Source organism: Triturus cristatus, chromosome 12 (genome assembly GCF_964204655.1).
Source record: "Triturus cristatus chromosome 12, aTriCri1.1, whole genome shotgun sequence".
NCBI lineage: Eukaryota > Metazoa > Chordata > Amphibia > Caudata > Salamandridae > Triturus > Triturus cristatus.
The window spans coordinates 687,927,616-687,950,508 of NC_140595.1; the positions used below are offsets into that span (position 1 = coordinate 687,927,616).

General features: G+C 45.1%; 1 protein-coding gene across 1 annotated transcript in view; it reads left to right on the top strand.

Moving 5' to 3' along the window:
* LOC146780098 (uncharacterized) overlaps positions 1 to 22,893 on the top strand; it is an 84,915-nt gene that overhangs the window by 56,981 nt on the left and 5,041 nt on the right. Inside the window, exons 5-9 of the mRNA XM_085639674.1 lie at positions 6,780 to 6,844; positions 9,291 to 9,424; positions 11,906 to 11,965; positions 14,250 to 14,418; positions 21,952 to 22,119. Coding sequence (XP_085495800.1) covers positions 6,780 to 6,844; positions 9,291 to 9,424; positions 11,906 to 11,965; positions 14,250 to 14,418; positions 21,952 to 22,119 — 596 coding nt within the window. The remainder of the gene's footprint in view (positions 1 to 6,779; positions 6,845 to 9,290; positions 9,425 to 11,905; positions 11,966 to 14,249; positions 14,419 to 21,951; positions 22,120 to 22,893) is intronic.

A 22,893-nucleotide genomic window follows, 5' to 3' on the forward strand; every position in this document is an offset into this window, starting at 1 on the left:
TCTACATCCACCAAATGAGAGGCAAAGTGTAGGTGAGGATGCAGCGCCAAAAAATATTAGATGTGAAGGAAGTGATATTAAAACTAGGTAGAGAGAGCACAACACAGGTTTTATTTGTATGTTCTTGATGCCAGGATTTAAAACAGGGCACCTGCGGGATGGATTTAAACCGCATGTGTCAGACGAACTCGTATGGTCAACATGTTTCAGCCGTAAAAACCCGCAGTGGGGTAAGGCTTTTGTCAGGACCTAAAAGATGCTGCTGCTAAGTGATACAAAAGGAAAATAGAAACAGATACGGAGCCAATGGTACTTCTGGTTCCTGTCCGAAGTAAGGTGACTGTACCTGGTAGGGACAGATGCAGAAACACATGTGATAAAGGCAGTGGCTTACAACATACTTAAAAGGCAATAAACCAAGTAAGTGGGATCAACAGATTCCTCTCCTTACATAATCCACCCAGTATGTGTGTAGACAATAAAAACCACCATTTGCTTACCCGTAACGACTCGAAACCGGTCCTAGAATGCTTGTTTCCAGTCCAGGCAGGACCTGGCCTGGCAGTTCAGGCTGGACTGTTCCCATGGGGCACAGGGTCAAGACTGATTTGCATATGGCTGGGTCCAAACTGGAATGGCATGGTGAGCAAAAAAACGATGGATTTAGCCCCACATCTCTGTACTGGGGTGAATGTATGACATTGTTCTGCATTCTGTCCATCAACAGTTCTTTTTGCATTTACCCATAACGACTGGGTAGATTGCTTCTTCTCAACCTGGCTACAGCTCAGGGAAGGGACCACCGCTCTACAGACAAATATAGGGTGCGTATGTCAGTGACAAATTGTTCAATATCTCAATACCACGCGCCATGTGCAAAAATGGGCAAACGTGAGTCATCAAAAAAAAAAAGAGATCTGTGTGGGAAAACCCTAGGTTTATTAACACTCAAGGGTTAGTTGTTAATGTAATAAACAAATGATAACCTCACCGCCAACACTCAAGCTGGCGCGTTTCGTTGTCAATGGTTCCGTTTATAAACTGTCAAAGTGTGGCATTGTTACTAATACGATCAAAACAAAACGCAGTCAAACTCACCATCACTTTTCAAATCAGAAGAAAGCTAAACCCTTCAAATGAGAGACATTTATCAGGGGTTCAAATAGTTGTTACTGTCCCCGCTTTCAATCCATGCAGTAGCAGGAAAGAAAAAAACATTTTCAAATCAGGTAATGCAAAGTAACGGGGACTATATACTACTCCAACATACATTACAGCACAATCCACTCACGACACTCACCTCTCCGTCGGTACCCCAGACGGGTTTGAGTCTGAAACCAGAGGTGGAAGACACCCGCTTCGCCCGCTCTTTAAATACGGATTCAAGTAATTAAACTCGGACCCAGTGTGTGCTTTTCTTAGGTCCCGCTCCAAACGAGCATGCGCAAAACAGTGTTCCAGTGATCTGCCACCCATGCATACAACACCCAGAGCCTGCCGGGATGTGAAGTTGTAAATATAGGTTCTAACGTGATCCAAGAAAGGAAGTAAGTAGAACAACCATAGTACTACATTTTGCACTACAAAATGCAGTTTGTGAACATGGCCCACCGTCTATAGCATGTATTTACCTTCAATATGATCTGAAAATAGATCATATCCCCGATAACAAAGGGTTTAGGTAACACACTAAAAGGGGCAGAGTGTATGACCAGCTGTGGATTCCTTAATTCCAAAAGAAGACTTGTGTGTTGCCAGGAGTCATGCTGTGAGTGCATGCACTTACCCACCTTTCATCAATATTCAGGTATCATCTGTACGCTCAATTCTTAATCATTCATTTGATCTAAATGCTCAAGTCGCCGGAGAACTAGGGTGTCCTACAATCAGCAGGTTCCTCACCCTTGACTTGGGGGAGCAATGCCAATACATCATAGGATGGGTATCGAAGTGCTTGCCATCTGAGAAAAATGTTTTCTTTTTCTACCTCTAACAAAGGTAAGGCATTTAAAAAATCAGCCTACACATACACAGTGCATGTGAGTAGCAAGCTGTATAAGTCTCTGCACGAATGCTAGGTGCCAGGCATGAATCCTGCCTGCCTTGCATAATTCCCTCTATAAAGAGCAGATTTGAATATATATAAACAACTTTATAGTTAGGTGAATATCTCCGTTCCAACATTAAAGTTTTGAAGATAAAAAAACAGGAATTGACCAGTTATAGTTAGCAGAGCCCCCGCCATGCACTACTTATGACCTCACACATTACATCATTCATGAAATGTTCTATGACATAATTTATGACATCACTGATGACATCTCAAATGACATCAGTATGGGCAGGGAAACAGAAAACAAGTCTACTCCCAGCCTGCACAAGCATTTATAAAAATCCCGCCGGCTTGGGGGCATATTGGGGCATATTCACAAAGAAATGGTGTATCACGGCGCTGCAAGCAATTTAGCAGCACCGCACGGCATCATTTCAAAAACACAAGGATGCTCCGTATTCACAAGAATATGGTGCACCCCTGTGTTGTCCCTTGCCGTGGCGCTATAAAAACCTGCCTAAGGCCAAAACGGACACCCTTGCACAATGGTGCAAGGGTATCTGTGTTGCAGGGATGATTGTTTATGTGAAGGACGGGACACCTTCCTGCACATAATCATTAAAGGCAATTTGCTCCTTCTATGTGTGCTGAAAATGAATGAGATCAATCATTCCCTTTCCTATTTCAAGCCTCAAATGTTGGATATTTCTACCTATAGAATAAAATTATAATTTAGTATTAAGGGTGCAAGATACCTTAACTCAAATGCGTAGGCCTCTCTTTGCCCTTCCTGTTAGCTGGGTTGTAGCAGGTGCATTGAGAGACACAAAGCCCTCTAGATCAATAGTTTCCACTGTCCAGGTTTCTTGAAAACAGCATATATCCTTCAACTTCATATACGCAACCCAGGCTTGGTCTTCCATTTGTTTTACTTAAACCTGTTATATTCCAACTTATTATTTGCATGCAATCAAGCACTGAGTAATGGGATCTAGGCATCAGCAAAAGAGTATAATGCAAGACATGGGAACAATGTCATATAAGTGTTGTGCAAAACAGCCACAAGCGGTATTTGCTCATTTTGCACAACCGTCTGGTCTAAATCCATTCTTAGAATTTATGTGCAAATTTGCTGTTGCTCAGTTTGTGCCTTGATGGCCAGCATCAGCTCCGTGCTCGTGGCAGAGCGAAGACAAGATGGAGAATATGCAAAGAGAAGAAGTAAAATGGGCACATACACCATTTTCATCAATAATTGCAACTTTCTGCCCCAATATACGAATTAGGCACAAAACACAAGCGAAGCAATGCACACGTGACATTTGTGCTGGGGAGTATTTTGCACTTGGTTTATACACAAGGCTCTACCTAAGCGAGTGAACAGTGGGTGGGCTTTTTTATGCCACTCCAGTACAAACTCCCTTCAATGCTTGAGCATAAAGTCCCACGACGATCTGAACATAAATTCAAATGTAATTCAATCACCAACAACGATAAGCCTGAATCACTGCCCCGATGTTCCAATCATGGCCATTACGAATTCCCGTCAACACTATCAAATGTGGTCCATACTCAATTAATGTACTCTAATAGAAGGACTAACAAGACCTCCTTCTTGAAGCATGTTTCTCTCTGCGCTGGCACTGAAATCAGCTGCCTAGCGCCAACGCAGGAACCCTTACACCATAGAGAAAGGTTGCCTGCAATGAGGGAATGATTGTTTATGTGCAGGAAGTTTCAAATCCCCATTTGTGATTGTTTATGGAAGGAAGGGACACCTTCCTGCATATAAACAATCACAAATGGTGATTTGAAACTTCTATGTGTGCTGCATTGTGCAGCACACATAAGTTGCAAATCGTAATTTTTTTTTAATGATTGTTTATGTGCAGGACGGACACCTTGCGGCACATAAGCAATCATTCATGGTGATTTGCTGTTTCTATGTATGCTGCACAATTCAGCACATATAGAAACTGCAAAAACAAGGAAAACGAAATCATTTCTACTCGTTTCGCCATGTTAAGACCAAGTTTTTCCTGGTCTTAATTTTGGCGCTGCCTCCTATTTACGCCACCCCTTGTAAATGGGGGGCAGCATCAAAATCAATAGGTGCTGTGGTGTAACGCCCACCACAACACGCTTTGCACGTACCTTTCATGCTAAGTGTAGCGTGAAAGGCGGCCTTATTTAAAAGGCGGCATTAAGCCATGTTAAGTGGCCTAACGCTGCCTTCCAAATAAGGTGAAGTTTCCTGTGGCGATAGGGGCTTGTAAATATGCCCCATAGTTTTTTTAAATGTAGAGTGAAAAATAACTCTTGAAGTTAGATACAGGACAGATAGTGTAAAATAACTGATTATAGACAGTGAGTAACTTACAGTAAAATGCTAGTTGACAGAAGCAGTGAACAAGAAATACAAATGCCAGAGTATCTAATTAGTGATGTTGAGAATAAAAACCTAGGGATGCGAGTTTGATGTAGACAAAAGTCTGTGAATAGACATTGAATAATCAGAAATAATATTAAGATATAAAGTATAGTAAAGATCCCTAAGATGGGTTTAGGATAGATCTGAGGATAGACACGGAGCAAGTATCAAAAGCCTTAATAAACTGTCAATAGAAGTCAGAAGATAGAAATTTAAAAAAACATAGGGCTATATTTATGACTTACCTGGTGCAGGGCAGAGCAGCAAGACTTCTTGTTGCGCTGCCCTGCGTCACAAGTAAAGGGCAGAAATGTGCAGTATTTATCCAATATGGCACCTTCCTCCCTTTTCCCTTGCACATGTTGCAGCCTAGCGCCAACACAGACACCCTTGCAACATGAGGAAAGGGTGCCCGTGTTGTAGGCAGGATTGTTTTTGTGCAGGAAGGGGCACCTTCCTGCACAAAAACAATCCTGAGATAATGTTTCCTCTTTCTATGTGTGCTGCTTAATTCAGCAAATATAGAAAGAGGAAAAACGAGGAGAAATAAAGATATTTCTCCTTGTTACGCCTCCCCTGGGAAGGCGTATCTTTTTGGCTTTTTCCCAGGTTTACATGGTCTTGTAAATCTGGGAATGGGTCAAAAACCATGGGAGTTGCTTGGGAACATCCGCACAACGCCCACAGAATGCCTAACCGGGGCAAAGTACACAGTGCAGCAATGTGTGCTGCGTTGAATTACTCCATATTTTTGGAACCACGCAAAGTGGCTTTACGAGGCCTGATAAATATGACTTACGGTTTGCGTCACTCTTGCACTACGTTGCGTGGTGCAAGAGCGACGCAAACGGGTCATAAATATGGCCCACAGAGTACAATGTTCGAGTATATATACCAAAGTAAATTTTAATGCTTTAAGATTAATGAGAGTTTGGGAATTAAATTAAAGGCAAGTTTAAGGGAAATATACAGTAAATCAGAGAAGAATTGGGTGTTTTTCGTTCCCATCACAAGACAAGAAGAAGATGGCATGTCTCTTAGGGGAAAGTACATTTAGGTGTGCTTGGCAGCACATCTGTCTGTAAGGCCTATTGTTACCAGCTCTTTAAAAAATACAGAGTGAACGTTGACTTGATCCGCCAAGAGGAATATTACCCTTCCATTTCATGCTATTGGCCACTGAATGTATCATTCCACCGCCAATGGAGTGCTTGCATTGTAATGCACAAGGGACTATTTGACATCTCAAAAGCAAAGATTGAATTCTTTATCTCATAGTTGTGTTGTACAATGAAAACAATGTTTTTTGTTTTTTCACTGCAGCAGGCCTTTCTTTAATGTTCAAGTCGGACTCAGAATGAAAGCCTGTCCAGTTAGCTTTGCCACTGCTTGTTTAGCTTTTCTGCACCTGGGATGAGTCAGGGCCTTAATTGTAAGCCACCTCTACCATTCTGAATAATCACAGATTTCATATAAGTTTGTGTACATCACATGCTTCAGCAGGTGCTCAGGGACCTGTGCATGATGCCACCTAAGCCTCGGGCATGGGGCAACATATGAAAGGTAGGAGGGATGTCCCAGCTCCTCCTCTCAGTCCTTTACACTTACTCTCCCGCCCGGGGACACGAGAGGGGTGGTAGGGTCTTCTAGGTCATCATTCAGAAATGAGTGAATGACTTTGCTGTTACACCGAGCAGGATTTGTCACGTGACAGAGCATGAAATAATAGCAAGGGGTGTGTACACACTGCGTCACTACACGAGCACCCCCCTGCTAAAGGTCTGCTGTTGGTCCAGGCCTGTAGAGTCATGTTGTGGCAGTCCCTGTGGACACAGAGAAGTGTGGTCACTGAATAGAAACATTGAGGGCCATATTATCAAGAAACGGCCGTTAAAATTGTCAAATTCTCTGCGGCATATTATCAAGCCCATTATCGCCGCTTTAGCGCCAGAAAACTGCCGCTAAAGCGGCGATATTTTTAACGCCGTGCTTGATAATATGCCCCTTATTTATTTACCTGTAACTCGCAGGTTCGGCCAAGAGCACCTTTTTACAGGAGCACTAGAAAGATAAGTGGGGATGGGAATTTAGCAAAACAGAAAAGTTTTCAAGTTCTTGTAGCACTCTACAGAAATTGAAATTTAAGCCAGGACATGGCACTTCACTGTATAGACAAAGTAAGACAGCACGTGGTCACAGGCATATTAAAAATGTTAACGCACATGTATCTGCATATGTTTCCTCTCATGGTCTCCCTTCACCATGTTCATGAACAAGCTTTCTTCTCTTTCTTAGATGGGACTGGTGTACTTCCCTATCCTTGGAGATGCTTACGAAGGCGTGGAGATCATTTCAGTGAGGTGAGAGTTGCCTGCTTCACAGAGATATGTTTAAACTATTGGTTCTGATCCGCAAACGTATCTTTCTTCACCCAGTTCTTATTTTTTAAATGAAAGCTATAGAGCGTGGGCATCTTCGCTCGAAGTGGAAAAATGACACTGTTGTCCCTATGGAGCAAGGATGTAGTGACGTCATACTAAACTCTCACCACCAAATATGATTTAGGATAATCAGTACTGTAAGGACTCAGATGTGCACAGCTGCTGCAGTCAGAAAGGGTGGGGGACTGATTTGCAAAGGTAAACTTACACTTTTGTGTAAGTGTACTTTTTTGGTATTCACAAACTATGAGTTTAATTTTACTATCAGTAATTTTACGACTGTGAGGCCTCTGCACATAAAAAGACACTAGAGCTTGTCCAGACAAAAGACATAAAAAACATACTATACAACTAGTTGTACCATGAGGTTTTCACCGAATTTCATGAAAAGTGTGTGCGCTAGATGCTTTTTCACAAAATTCAGGATGCTGTTACATTGCCATTTTCCACCTGTTTTGAGCAATTAATATTTCTCGAAGTCCTCGTGGTACTTACTTGTGTGGTAATGACCAAGTTGAAAAGTCTGCAGAGCCGAGTGGACAAACTTGCAGCTACCGGGTGACCAACGTTGGGCCTTAAGTGGCATGTATTGTCGAGCCCACTATGCCGCGTACTGGGCTGTAATTACACGTCCACAAGCCACTGCTCAAAACCCCTCCCAATCATTGTGACGTATTTGTTTGCTAGTCATCTCTATTGCTGCACCTGCTACCAAGCTGGTCTGAAAAGGTCCTACCAATTGTTACCTTGGTTCTATCTGTAATGTTTTTTTGAGATTCATATTTTCTTGAGTTCTACTATGAAAGAGCACTAATTCCCCTTATGGATAAGACTGTGCGATATATAATGGACATAATACCCCCAGACATACATTAGGACAATACTGAAAGTCATTGAGGTGTTGTGTGACTTTAGAGAGGACCTAGGCCCGAGTTCCTTGATAAGGTCATTGGACTTTGAGGTGGCTTCCAATATCCTTATAATGTACTAAAGCAGATATTTTATTCCTGAAAATATATGATAATATGATCACTTTTCCCACAAACTGCTTAAATCCAGTGCCAGGTGTAGGGCAGTGTGCCCGGTGCAGATGCACCGGTCACAAAGCTCATGGGGGGGGGTGTATCTTACGGGAGAAAAAGCGCCTGCTGCATTGTTCTTGGGTGCCCAGTAATTTCCAAACCTCAGTAAAAATGCCAAGGTTACTCTGAAAGTTAATGTGTCTGCTGGTGGGATCTGAGTTTTGCCCGGTGGCAGGTTTGGCTCGTCATAAGTATTAATGTGCATTGTTGAAAGTGTGTGTGATATGCAGATCAGACAAATGCTTTTTATGCAGATAGTTCAATGGGTCATTGCTTTTGTCACAGAGATCATTTTTGCCCCTTGCATTTCATAAGTTACAATCTTTCTAATATAGCACAGTGAGCTTCGAACTGACGTCCAAGAGCTGCATGCAAACTACAATGGAAGGGTTTAGAACCTTATGGTTTTCCCCCAGTCTTTCAGTATCCTATGGTTGATAAAAAGGGTTAGTTTTGGGTAGAAATACATTCTTATTAGGAAAGCCAACCCCTGTGTTACGCTTTCAATCCTGAGGTTGTGCTTCTGCAGACCATGCACTCTTAAAATATACTGCCTAGAAGTATGGATGAGATGCATACATCTTGTAATCCTCATTGTTTTATGGAACATTTCCTACACATTGATTTACACGCTTTTGCAAAAAGATATTAGAATCAGCTTAATGTAAATCAGATTTAACAAATGCATGGCTCAGCCTGGGTAGAGACATGCAGATATTCCATCTTTACTGTACTGACAAACAGAATGGAATACAGTAAACATGTTGCCAACAAATATCTCCTTCCTGCTGATCACTTTTTCGTTTTAGAAAAACATCTCATCAGATGGAAAATCCATTTCTGATTTTTGTGTTTAAACTGCAGCTGCAAGATGTTCCGTGAACTTCCTTTCACCCTGGGTGCTGGCTCTGGCAGCAGGCACTGTGACGCGAGAACTCAGATCTAATACCTTATTACAATTGAGCAGCTACATCATTTCTTTATTACTGGTGACTAGAGCTGTCACAACCCGACAGTAAGAAGGAAATTGCTTTTATTCTCAATAGGGTGAGCAGCTACCCTGCTAGTGGTTTGGGAGGACTTGCTTTTAATGTCCCCAGAATTCTGGCCGGACTACCATATGACATCAAGCCAGAACCCAGAGGCTGCAATGTGCCTCTTTTCACATGATTCCTCTGGGTGGCGTGTGCGTTTGTTCTGTCATACGTGTGCCTTGAGCCAACAAGGTGTAATGAGTGCACTGCCCTAAGATGATCCCTGTCTCTGCTTCTGTTTTCTCCCAGCCCTGGCAGCATCAAAGTGGACCACAGGGTCATTGTCAAGGTTCCATTCATCAACTACACTCAATCCTACAACACGGCCATCGACAAGATCACAACTAAACTCAGTATCACCCCCTGCTCGAGCACCGGCTCAGGTATGTTCAAAGGATGGGAAAGGGACCAGCAGGGCGAAACTGTGGGAGAAAATCAGCAGGCAGAGAGTGGGGGAAGCAACCAGCAGGTAACGACTTAGGGTTGAGGTCTGCAGGAAGACACAGGGGAGGATATCAGAAGGCAGACTCTATTGGAAGAGGTCCGAAGGCAGAGACCAGGGAAGAGGCCAGCAGCAGGCAGAGACTGGGAGAAGAGTCCAGCAGCCAGTGAGTAGGACAAGAGACCAGCAGGCAGGGAGAAGGAAAAGAGACTACCAGGCAGAGATTAGGAGAAGAGACCAGCAGGCAGAAACTGGGGGAAGAGTCCAGCAGGCAGTGAGTAGGAGAAGAGACCAGCCGGTAGAGATTAGGAGAAGAGACCAGCAGGCAGTGAGTAGCAGAAAAAGATAGCATGCGATGAGTAGGAGAAGAGGCAAGCAGGCAGTGAGTAGTAGAAGATACTAGCAGGCAGAGACTAGGAGTAGCGAGCAGCAGGCAGGGACTGTGAGAACAGTCCAGGAGGCAGAAACTGGGGGAAGAGTCCAGTAGGCAGTGTGTAGGAGAAGAGGCCAGAAGGCGGTGAGTAGAGGAAAAGACCAGCAGGCAGTGAGTAGGGGAAGAGGATAGCAGGCAATGAGTAGGAGAAGAGACCTCCAGACAATGAGTAGGAGAAGAGACCAGCAGGCGGTGAGTAGGGGAAGAGACCAGCAGGTGGTGAGAAGGGGAAGAGACCAGCAGGCAGTGAGTAGGGGAAGAGGATAGCAGGCAATAAGTAGGAGAAGAGAACTCCAGACAATGAGTAGGAGAAGAGGCTAGCGGGTGGTGAGTAGGGGGAGAGACCAGCAGGCAGAGACTGGGAGAAGAGACCAGCAGGCAGAGACTGGGGGAAGAGTCTAGCAGGCAGTGAGTAGGGGATGAGATGAGCAGCCAGTGAGTAGAGGAAGAGTCCAGCAGGGGGTAAATAGGGGAAGAGTGCAGCAGGCAGAGAGTAGGAGAAGAGACCAGCAGGCAGAGAAGGGGGGCAGAGACCAGCAGGCAGTGAGTAGGGGAAGAGACCAGCAGGCTGTGAGTAGTGGAAGAGTCCAGCAGTCAGAAACTGGGAAAAGAGTCCAGCAGGCAGAGACTGGGAGAACAGTCCAGAAGGCGGTGAGTAAGGGAAGATGTCAGCAGGCTGTGAGTAGGGGAATTGCCCAGCAGGCAATGAGTAGGGGAAGAGAACAGCAAGCAGTGAGTAGTGGAAGAGGCTAGCAAGCAGTGAATAGGGCAAGAGGTCAGCAGGCGGTGAGTAGGGGAAGAGGCCAGCAGGAACAAGACTAGAGGAAAGGAACAGCAGACAGGGCCTAACTAAAAAGACCAGCATCCAGAGGCTGGGAGAAAAAAGAGGCAGTAACTGCAAGAAGAGGCCAGCAGGTGCAAACTGGGAGGGGTGGGGTAACCAGCAGGCAGAGACTATGGAAAGAAATCTGAGGTGATCAGAAGGTAGAGACTGAGGAAGAGGTGATTAGGCACAGACTGTCGGAGAAAAGAAATGAGCAGGTATATACTAGGGGAAGTGACTAGCCAGTGGAGACTAGGGGAAGAAACCAACAGGTAGAGAATAGGGGAAGATACCGACAAGTAGAGATTAGGGGAAGAAATAAACAAGTAGACACTAGGGGAAGAAACCAACAGGTAGAGGCTAGGGGGAGAGGTCTGCAGGCAGACACTGGGGGAAGGGTTCAGAGGGCAGAGACTACAGAAAATAATCCAGCACGCAATATCTGGGCGAAAGCGTCAAACAGACAGAAAACAGGAGAAAGAAACCAGTAGGTAGAGACTGGAGTAAGAGACCAACAGCAGGGACTGGGGTAAGAGATCAGCAGGCAGATCCTGGGGGAAAAGACCAGCAGAGAGAGGTTAGGCACAAAGGCTTAGCAGGTAGAGACAGTGAGTAGAGAATAGTAGGTGAAGACTAGAAGAATATGGCTTCAGACAAAGCCAGAGGAACAGTTTAGGAAGCACACACTGAGGGAAGAAACCAGCAGGCAGATGCCAAGGAAAACATGAAAAGGGACAGAATGAAGGAAGAAATCAACAGGCATTGATTGACTGGGAGAGGAGACCAACAGACAGAGACGGAGGAAGGGCCGAGGGGAGAGAAACTGAGAAAAGAGACAAGCAGGCAGCAACGAGGAGAACAGACCAAAGAGAAAATACCAACTATCATAAGATGCAGGTGCAAAGCTGCCACAGGCTACCAACAAAGAGACAGTGGCGACCCGAGACAAAGTTTCAATTAGGATATGGCAGCTGCCCTGAGACAAAGTAGTTAAGAAGGTACAGCAGTCACCCTAAGATAGACAAACCAACAAGAGGCAGGAGCTCGAGGAGAGAGTTTGCCCAACATTTGAGAGTAACCACTTTGAGAAATAACCTAATAAATGACTGCAGACTTGAGAGAGTAATCATTAGAATTTATGTATATCATGATTTCATATTTTTCAGAAAAGCTGTGCTTCAACCCGGGGACCTCCTTAGTGCAACCAGTACCACTGAATATTGAGGGTAAGTGTGGGCCAACCCTATATACTGAGGAGCACCCCTGAGAGATACCCCTACTCCCTCAAACAGCTATGGAGCTAGCTGGTACACCCATGGGAGAGGTCCCTATTCCTCCCTACTGCTGTGGAGTTAGCCATATACCATATCCTGTGTTGCACCCTTAAAAGAGGTCCCTGTATCCTCTCACTGCTGTAGAGTTAGCCTCATACCATATCCTGGGATATACCCTTGAAATAAGTACCTCTTTCCTCTCACTACCATGGAGTGTGCCTGACACTGTACCTTAAGGCACACCTTTAGAGAAGTTCCCTTTCCCACTCACTGCTCTTGAGTGTGTCTGGCACCATACCTCACTCCCAGTACAATTAAGTGTGCCCAGACCCAAACCCTGAGGGATACCTTTCACAGTGTCCCTATTTTCTCTCACTGCTCTGGCATTTGCTCAACACAATACGCAGAGGTGAGTCCTTGAGAGGGGCCTTATTTCCACTCACTGCTATGGAGTGCGCCTCACATCATAATCTGAGGTGAGTCCTTGACAGAAGCCCATATTTCTTCTTACTGAATGGAGTGTGCCATATACCATGCCATGAGGTGCACCTTGGCACAGATTTCAATATGTCCACCATCTTGCAATAGTAAAGAATGATCACTTAAAAAAATACATCTATGGTCATAGTCTGATGACTAAAAATAAGCAACTATGTAGAGAGCTCCACATGTAAACTGTGAATGCTGGGAGAAGTGGTGTAATGGCCAGAGCTGCTGAATTTGAAACTCGGAAACCGCGCAGCCTATTTACGAGCCAGTTTGCATCGCTCTTGCCCCACACAACATGGTGCAAGTGTGACAAAAACCCAAAGTGAGATTTAGGAAGCCATGCACGGCCACTTTGCATAGCCCTGAGTGTCTCTATTATTCAACGAGGGGGAAATCGGTGTGTTGCCTTACTCTGAGCAAGGGAGGCATTCCCATGGTTTTTGACACATTCCCAGATTAACCAAAACTGGAAAACCTAGGGAATGTGTCACAAAGATACAACTTCCAGGACAGGTGTAACAAGGAGAACTATTTTTATTTCTCCTCATTGCTTCCCTTTTTATGTGTGCTGTATTCTGCAGCACACATAGAAAGAGGAAAATGCCTCTTAGCATTGTGTTTCTGCAGGAAGCTTCCCCTTTCTGCACAAAACAGTTCTGCATGCAATGCAGGCCCCCTTTCACCATGATTCAAGGATGCCTGCATTGGCGCTAGACTGCCAAAAGGGTGCCAGAGCAGGGGAAAATGTATGATATTGCCCTAAATTTGGCACACTCCTGTCCTTTTCCTGTCACACAGTGCAGCACAGCAAGGTGACTTGCTGTACTGCATGACTTTCTCATAAATAGGCCCCAGGTTTGAGTACTGGTGTCGGCTCAACACCCTGAGATTCTGATCAAATCACTTAGAGGCAGGTTTACAAGTCCCTTTGCGTTGCTCTTGCACCACGCAACGTGGTTCCACGAGTTGCACAACCTTAACATGAAATAAATGAAGCCACATAAGGCCACCCTGCATGGCCCTGAGTGGCTTCATAAGTCTAGAGTCATGCAACGCAGTGAAAACCACTGTGTTGCATTTCTCTTTACCAGGGAGGCATTTCCATGGGTGTTGTGTGGGTGTTCCCATGGAAAATCCATGGATTTTGAGGCATTCCCAGATTTACCAGAAGTAGTAGACCTGGAAATGCACCAAAAAGCTACACCTCCTCAAATGAGGTGTAACGAGGAGAAATACGTTAATATCTCGTTATTTTTGCATTCTTTCTATGTTTGCTGCAATCTGAAAAGCACATAGAAAGAGGAAAAAGCCTCAGAGGTTTGTTTTTGTGAAGGAAGGTGCATCTTCTTGCCTAAAAACAATCCTCCTTACAATGGTACACCGTTGTGCAAGGGTGCCTTCGTTGGCACTAGGCAGCCAAAAAGGCACCAATACAGGGGGAAATGCAGGAATGTGTTGCATTGACTTACATACAGCAGATTGCTGCCCTCTCCCTGTCATGCAGCGCAGTAAGGTGACTTGCGCAGCACTGCGTGACTTGGCCATAAATACGGTCCTTAATCTCCCCATGCCTAAAAGCGTCAAATGACTGTGTCATCTTGTAATGTAACTGGTGCTCATATAAAGCTTTTCAATGCCTTCGGGTTCAGTTCATGCTATGTAACACTGCAAAAGAACAGAAAAAGCAAACTGCTGTGCGTTCTCAGCAGCTCAGAAACTAACAGGGATGTTGTACCTCTCTTTCCAGGATCCTGTGCAACATCTGACCAAATACCACCCGCATACAGGCCTTACTACTTTGGGAAAAATGAGTCCAACGCATTGGTTTGTGTTTCCAACTGCAGCACGAGTAACCCCTACTACATCAATTGCAATAAGGGGCAATGCTGGCTTCCCCCCGCCGGACCCACCTGCTAGTAAGTAAAAACTTCAGTCCTGAAGGGTGAGGACTCAGTGCTTGAGTAAAGTAGTTTGTGAGGAGCATTTTTCTATCATGGGCTGAGGTTTTACCACCGCCTACAACTAGTGAAGCATAGGATATGTCAGAAGAAAAGAACTGCTGTGGCGGTTGCCTCCGCTCTCCTGGACAAGTAGAAAGCCCATCCAGAAGTAGGCCACCTAAACTGTGGGAATAGTGTACGGTTGGTGGGATTCTCTTGGTGATCCACCCTGCATGAGAAGGGAGGGTGGCTTTGTGATAATTTTAACAAGATTCCTATATTCTCTTAGTCACTGGCATAGTGAAGTAAGCTCCAACAGGGTCTGTAACTCGGGCCTGATTAGGATCTTGAGATCTTGGGTCTGTGACTATGGGATTTATAGTTCGGCCGACAGGATATCCACTAGGCCTGGGCGAAAATTTAGTTCCGTTCGCGGAAATTGCAATAATTTGACATTTTCGCGTTCCGCGGAAAGCGCGAAAATGTCAAAATTTCCGCATTCCGCAACTTGGCGATAATTTGTTTTTTGCTCGCGCTGTAAAATAATACATTCTCGCGCGTGCGCGATCACCTTACCTGAATCCCTGCGTTCGCCGACAAGTTTTCTTGATCCGGTCGCGTTCTCCATGAGATGTTGTATTGTTTTTTGCCATTTGCGCTGTCTCGCGACAGTTCGCGCCCGCAGTGACGTCATGCGTCGCGCGATCACGTCTTTCTTCTCGCCACCATGCACCGCGAGACAACTGAAAACAAGATGGCCGCGCCCGCGAGCAACCTCATGGGTAAGTTGGCGACCCGCAACCATGCAGAAAATCTCGCGAACATGCGGGAAAAAAACTTCCGCATCTTCGCGATATTTCCGCTTGTTTGCGATAATTTTGAACATTTTCGTGATAATTTGTGAAAGTCGCTTTCGCAAATTCCGCCCACCCCTAATATCCACCACTGTTGTGACGGAGTAACCCGTCCGCCAAGATCTAAATCAGGCTCTCAGTTTTACTTGCTCAGGAGCTTCGCAAGAACACTTTGGCCTGTCTGTGCAGCTGCTGTGGTGTGAGAGTTCAGTTATAAGTCTTTATATAGTGTGTGAACCGATGCTTGGAGGTGGAAGCCGCACCAAAAAAAGATCTTCATGAGTAATTTTGAACCAAAGGAAATAATTTGGGGGAATAAGATTCTGAAATGACTAGATTTTTAGATTGTGATTCATATGCAGGTCATGTGGGTGCATATGTGATTGCAGGTCCACACAGGCACCAGAATCAGCAGAGACCTTCCGACGCCACTCGTGTCCTTCAGCAACATCCTTCCTATAAACAATACATATTCTATAGTAAATTAAGAAACTAAATCATCAGCCAGTAACTGATCACTGAAAATGGGGGAGGGGGAATGAAAATCTCAAAGAGGAGAGGGAGGGGTCTGAAGCCCTGAGGAGAGACATAAGGCTGGGCAGCTGGTGTGTGGGTGCCCAGTGGACATTTCGAATGTGACCGTTTGCGTGCTGGCAGTAGTGTAGCAGGATGCCATGAGCCCTGGTGTAAGCAAGGGAAATGTCCCCTTTGACTGCTGTTGGGGTAGTAAAATACAACAACTATCAAGGTTCAATGGCCCTTCAGGGTTTTGGGCCCCAGTGCCACTGCACCTGTTGCACCAATGGTGGCTACGCCCCATGCGATTGTTCATCCTTGAGTCAAACTTCAGAGGTTGACAGGTGTCTCGGGATGGTAAGAGGAACTCCTCCGGTTCTCGAGGTTGTTCAGAATCTCAGCTATTTGCCAGAAACACCAATTTAGTTGGGGTTCTTTGCTGGCTCCTGGGGCAGAGATTATGGCGGTTGTTTTTACTTGCTGAGCTGGACTTGAGAAGGGCATTTTCAGGCAAGTGCTGCAAAATATCAGGAGGCCTGCGCATTGTCTTGCTGCTTATTTTGTTGTGGTCCAAGGCGCTCGAAGGCTGTGGGTTGGATGTGGTGATCTAAGCAAGGTAAACATATGACGTCTGAGCAGGAAAAGATAATGGCAGATGACCTGAGCTCCAGTGTCTCATGTCCTTTCACTGGACCCAGTCTCTGTGCTTGCACCAAAATCGTTCAGGGCAGGAAATGAATGCATGTCTGAGATATGCACTTCCGTGCTCTCATCGCCTGTCATTGAATGAATGACAGATGTGCATTTGAGTACCATTAATGGCCACAAGAGGGAGCACTCGGTCCATCTATCCCTTAGGAAGGAAAAGCTGAGAGTGGACAGAAATCATAGAGGAGGGGATCTCGTTTGCTGGCTTTCAAGTCACCCTTCTCTGTGCCCTGAATTATCTTTTCCATACACGTCAACATTTTGAACCTGGTAAGAGGGAGACTTTGAAAAAAGACTGTGGAATTGTTTGTCCCCATTGACTTACATGAAAGCGGAGAAGATTTCAGGCAGAAATAAAAGCCATTTTGGGCTTAAATAATTATCTCCCGTCTGAATCGGGTCTGCTGGCATGTATGCTTTTCAATACACGATTGTACTGTGCACCTCCGAGATGGCAGGACCAAAGCTTATGTAAATACATAGGGGCAGATTTACAAGCCCCTTGCACCACTTTTGCATCACTTTTCCCATGTTAAAAGAGACGCAAAAGTGGTGCAAGGGGCTTGTAAATCTGCCCCATAGGCTTGTAATTTTACCCCTTCTTCTCCTCATCATCAGACCTGCCAACTCACACAGGGCTACCCTGTGTCACAAAATATCGGCTCCTTTCTCACACGTTCACCCATGGAGGAGTCAATATCACATGGTGCAGTTGCGGTGTATGGAGGTAACATCGGTGGGGCTGGCGGGGGGTGGGGAGGGGAGGATTTCGAGGGACGAGGCAGAGAGAAAATGAAATAAATTTTAAATTTTCCCTCGTCATTGTCTGTCGGAATCCCCTCCACCCGGCCCACCGCTGTTACCTGCACGGGCCACGGCTGACATGGTGTCACACAAAGTGATTGGGAACCCCCTGTAGAGAGCATTTCCAACTCAAATTGTGTAGAGCCTGACCACAGCTGAAGTCTTGACGAGGTTGACAATCTTCCCTGGACGCCAGCGGCAGCCTTTGAAGTCTTGTATTTTTAGGGGGCTAGACTTGCTCATGGGAAGTCACCTGCACAAAGCCCCACCCCCTCTCAATGGCCACACTCCTTGAGAAGCACTTTCATTCCTGGGGAGGTAATGGGCTCAAGGTTCTGCCCCCTCCCCTTCCCCAGGCCTTGCCCCTACTGGTTACCTCCTATCTCACAGTGAGTTTTTCAGGAGGTTGGCAAGTCTGCATCATGAATAGGGCTCCTGGTTTTATGGCATTTATGTTTGGGCCATTTCTGTCTGTATTTATCCATATTTATTTTTTGGCCATTTTATCTGTACTTATCCATATTTATTTTGTGTTTTTTGTATATATGAAGTTGTAAAACTGTACATTTCCGTATCTGAAAGACGCAAACTCATACTATGATGTCTGTCGTTTTTTTAGCTATTTAAGCTGCCAACTATTACATAACAGTACATCCAATGGTAAATACTAGCATTTTACCATAAATGTATATTGACATATACTGTTATTTAATAAAAGTTCATCCTGTTTTTTAATTTCCCATGCTGTCCATCTCCTCAGCTGCTGGCCTATAATTCATGAAACACTGCACGGAGAATAACTTAAAAGAATTACAATTTTCTGTGTTTATCCACATTCAAAAAATAAAAGCAGACAGAAAACACATTATTTTCTGTCTGTATTTATCTGTAAAAATCCATAAAAACGGAAAACTGGGAGCCTTAATCATGAAGCTTATCATTGCCACTGCAAGGATCAGCAATTACAGGTTGGCGCCGGTGACTTTTAGTGGACAGTGAGCTCAAAACAAAAACAGCATTATTCATTTCCCATTGCCCATTGTGAATTCTAGCATACCAGGAGTGCCCCTTCTAGGGTGGCCAACTTTTGATATAATTTTGCAGAGCACATTGCAGTTGCGGAGAAGCACTGTGCACACGTAGATATTTTGCGTGTGCAGAGGCATTAGAACGCGTTTGTTGGGGACCCCATAGGAAATATTGTTAATAAAATTAAATCATTTAAACTAGTAAAAAAAGATAAATAGGTGTAATTAATGTGAAAAAAAATCAACAACAAAAAATGTTATATTTAAATGTTACATAGTTTTTTTTTATATTTATTGAGGTTTTCATAAATTAACAGCCAAAGGTTCATCATCAAGTTCATACATTTACAAAGCACAAATGAATGGATCGATACTTTACATCAAAGGTAGCCCCATGTTGTTTCCGTTTGTGAACACAGGCAATAGCTGAAAAAGAATACCACATCATGTTCAATACATATTGAATTATTAGTCATCAAGCTGGGTCAGTAAATAGGAAGCCAATGGACCCCATATGTCACGTGGTCGGGATACACTGGGTAATTCTTCTGCATGTAAGTTGGTCTCTGCAATACACCATATCCTGCAGCCAGCGTTTTCGTGTAGGCCTCCTGCCCCAGTGAATAGAGACTCTACGCTTCGCTGACAATAGTGCTATAGCCACTAGTTTTCGATGAATAGCTTTTAGCTCTGTAACTTTTCCCAATAAACACATTTGCACCGTACATTCTATTGGTTCCCCCACTATTTCTGTCAAGGTTTGCGTAACTTGCACCCAAAACTCACTAACCTTCGGGCAGGACCACGCCAAGTGAGGGAAGAGTGCATTTGGCGCATTACATCGAACACAGCAGTCCGAGTCTCGCAATCCATATTTATGTAGTTGAGCAGGTGTGTAATACATCTGATGTAGATATTTAAAGGGAATAATTCTAAGGTTCCCATTTGCAGTTAACTGCCCTGTTAACTTGCAACATGACTGCCAGTCTTCTAACGTTAAGGGCTCCGTGAGAATAGCATTCCATTTTTCTAGTGATCCTTCCACCTCTGTGGCCTCTTCTATTTGGGAGACATGGTACAGACATGCGACCAACCTGACTCTGGTTTGCGTAGTGTAGATTAATTGCAAGGCCCCCAACGTTTGCGGTTCCGCTGGAAAACCAGAGTACAGCGCACTTACAGCCGCCCTCAATCTGACATAGAGAAAGATCATCATTGTAGTGGCGTGCTCTTCCTCTCTGATCTTTGAGATATCTATGAATTTCCCCTCTGGAAATATATCACCCATAAACCCGCGTCATGTAAGATCTTAAGTGAGCCAGTCTCATTCGTCACTGATAGTGCATCATGGTGCAGAAGGGGCATAGCTGGGGCAGACAGCGGGACTTTCTGTGCCCGCTTTCCAAGCTCTTTCCACGCATGTACAGTGCACTGCACCGAATCTATCTCCCCTTTATCAAATATTGTACTATTGTTGACAACCATTGCCTTAAGCATTATGGGGTGAACTGCACCCGCCTCCACAGCAACATGAGGGGTGAAATCAGGGGCTTGCTGCCAATAATAGGCATAGTGCGCCTGGGCACAGAGATAGTACAATCTGAGATCCGGTGCTGTGAATCTGCCCATATCATATGGGAGTGTTAGCTGTTTCCACCTCATTCTCGGCTTCTTCCCTCACCACGATAACATGATGAGTAATGCGCGAAGGGTGGCAAAAAAGTGTTGTGTCAGGCGAATGGGCATATTCAAGAATAAATATAAAAATGTCGGTAGCACAATCATCTTGATCAGCGCTATTCTGTCTGCAATAGACAAAGACATTTTATCCACCAAGCTACTTGGTCTTCATGTCTTGTGATCGCCCTACCATAGTTGGTCTGTATGACCACCTGGGGATCTTTGTGGACCCAGACTCCAAGGTATTTTACTGGGTCTGTGCTCCATTCCAGTAGATACCCGAGCTCCATGCAAGGCGTACTGTCAGTGAGCGGGATAATAATTGATTTGTCCCAGTTAATACTTCACCCCCATGTTTAGCTCTGTCCCAAGCTCACCGCGACACAAGGTGAGAACCCATCTGAGCCTCATGCATGACAGAAAATGGTTCCACGTCAGCCACTCTACAAACCCACAGTCTAACTATGCACCATAAAGAGTGTAGCCTCTCACTCACCCACCCACCCGGAAGTGCCTCATGACGCATCAGTGGCATGCAGCACTATGCATACGCTACAATAGATTTCAAGGGGCTATGAACAGCCTAATCAGTTTACTTTCCTGCTCTGGGGTTCATCTTGTGAGGGATAGGGCCTATGAAAAGCTCATGTTGTCTCCTTCCTTTCCATGGTATTTAGGCTAAGGGAAGTAGGAACTGTAACAAGTCATTGGTGTTCCCTTCCCTTCCTTGAGGTTCAAGGAGCAGTAGGTTTGTCTGTACAGGGCCTTCCTGTGTCCATATCCCCCTCAGGGAGCAAGCAGTGGCTATTAGAGGCTGTGAAGTCTACCCTGGGCTCTTCAAATTCGTGAGGGTTCTTGCTTTGAGTGGTGTTGTGTTACATCATCTGGGGGCATATTATCAAGCACGGCGTTAAAATTATCGCCGCTTTAGCGGCAGAAAATTGCTGCTAAAGCGGCGATAATGGGCTTGATAATATGCCGCAGAGAATTCCAATAGAAGCCCCTGTTGACACCAGAACATGGGCTTCTATGGGAATTCTCAAGGGCATATTATCAAGCCCATTATCGCCGCTTTAGCTGCAGTTTTCTGCCCCTAAAGCGGCGATAATTTTAACGCCGTTTCTTGATCATATGCCCCATAGTTGGTAGTGTGCTACCGTCCCCAGGCTGCTTCAGGTCACACAGCTACACAGCTGGGATGGAGTTATGTAAAACAGTGGTCAATCTCTATGGGCAGGGCTTTAAGAGGGCCGGCTCCTGCCAGCGCTCAGCACCGGCAGTTCTAAAAAGCAGGTGCTGCGATGGGTCCCTATCGGGCTCTCCATTTTTGCCCTCACCCTCAGGCTGTAAAAAAGCTTAACTCTGCAGCGGTGCCACCCTTGACTGCCTTTCATGTAACTTCAAAGAGATTCGGTATAGTTCTTTCACAGTCTCATCATTACAAAACGGAAGCATTTTCAATATCATATACAGTGGATGTATAGTTGTTGCTTATTTATCTTAAGCAACTAACAACCATTGACAAAGCCAATAGTCCTGGCTTGTTGAATGAATAATGTTGCTTGTTGTATTATATATCTGGATGCAGTGACAGAAGCAGCAAAATACCAGTCGGGCGACACACTGTGCTGAGCACAGGTTTTTCGCTTACATGTTTTAATGCCATGCCCTAAATTGCATTGGCCACACCCCTATGAGAGACCCCCCAGTTTTTTCATCCCACTTAAAGCCCTGCCCATGGGCCCTACTAAAATGTCCTAATGGGAATCTGGGTATGGCTATCTTCCTGTATGGTTCCAGTGGGCAGTTAAAGGCTAGCTCCATTTCCTTGTCCAGTGACACACTAGCTACATGTCCTTTCTTGCTCGTGTGCCATCTGCTGGCACTTCCTTGACAGTGCTTCTCTACTCTATCCACAGCTGCGAACAGTCGAGCTTCTACTGGTACTATGGTGACAGATGCCACTTGACAGTGGCAAGGCTGGGCGTGTACATCGGTGTGCCTCTGGGACTGGCGGGGCTGCTCCTCATCATCCTCCTCCTCGCCATCTTTGTGTACATATACAAGCACAAGACCTCTCGACACAGGTACGTGTGGCTTCCCTGAAACATTTGCTGTCAGGGTTGTCATGGGCAGAGGGGCACAGTGTGGGTACAACCAGCTTCACCCATAAACCACTGCACGCACGTGAGTAGTACTTTGGTGAGAATGTATTGGGTGTCGTGGGAGCAAATATGGATGTAACACAAGTATTACCTTGGGTGACATTGGACAAAAGTACTTGTACCTAGTGCTTAATTTGAGCCGGTGGTTGCCAGTGGGGGAATTTTTGAGGACCGGCACTTATTTTTCCTCATCAAACATTTACCACAAGCAAAAGAGAGAAAAACAAATTAAGTGGAAAGACGAGGAAGAGAGAGACGGAGAAACTGTCATAGAGGCAGAAAGCAGGAACATAGAGGAGTGAGATAAAGAGGAGGGGAGTGTCTGGTAGAGGATTAAAGAGTCCCGAGGTGGATTAAAGACTATGAAGACTTGGTATTCAGGGCACTGAGATTTAGTTGCACCACAGTGCCCCCCCCGCAGAATGTGATGAGGGTGTCAGTGCTTAATTTGTAATAATATACGTACCAGAGCCCTCATCAGGTGGCCACTGCAGATTTAACCACCCATCGCCTCTGCCAATGATGCCAATGTCAATACCTGTGCAACTATTAACCATAACACTGCTACAAGTGTGATCATTCAAACTACTCCAAGCCCCCAAAGCTATAAGAATGGCTTGGGTGGAGAAATGAATCGTTTCTAATGTATATAGAATTAATAATCAACTGTTGTTCTGCTCATCTTTAAATTACACA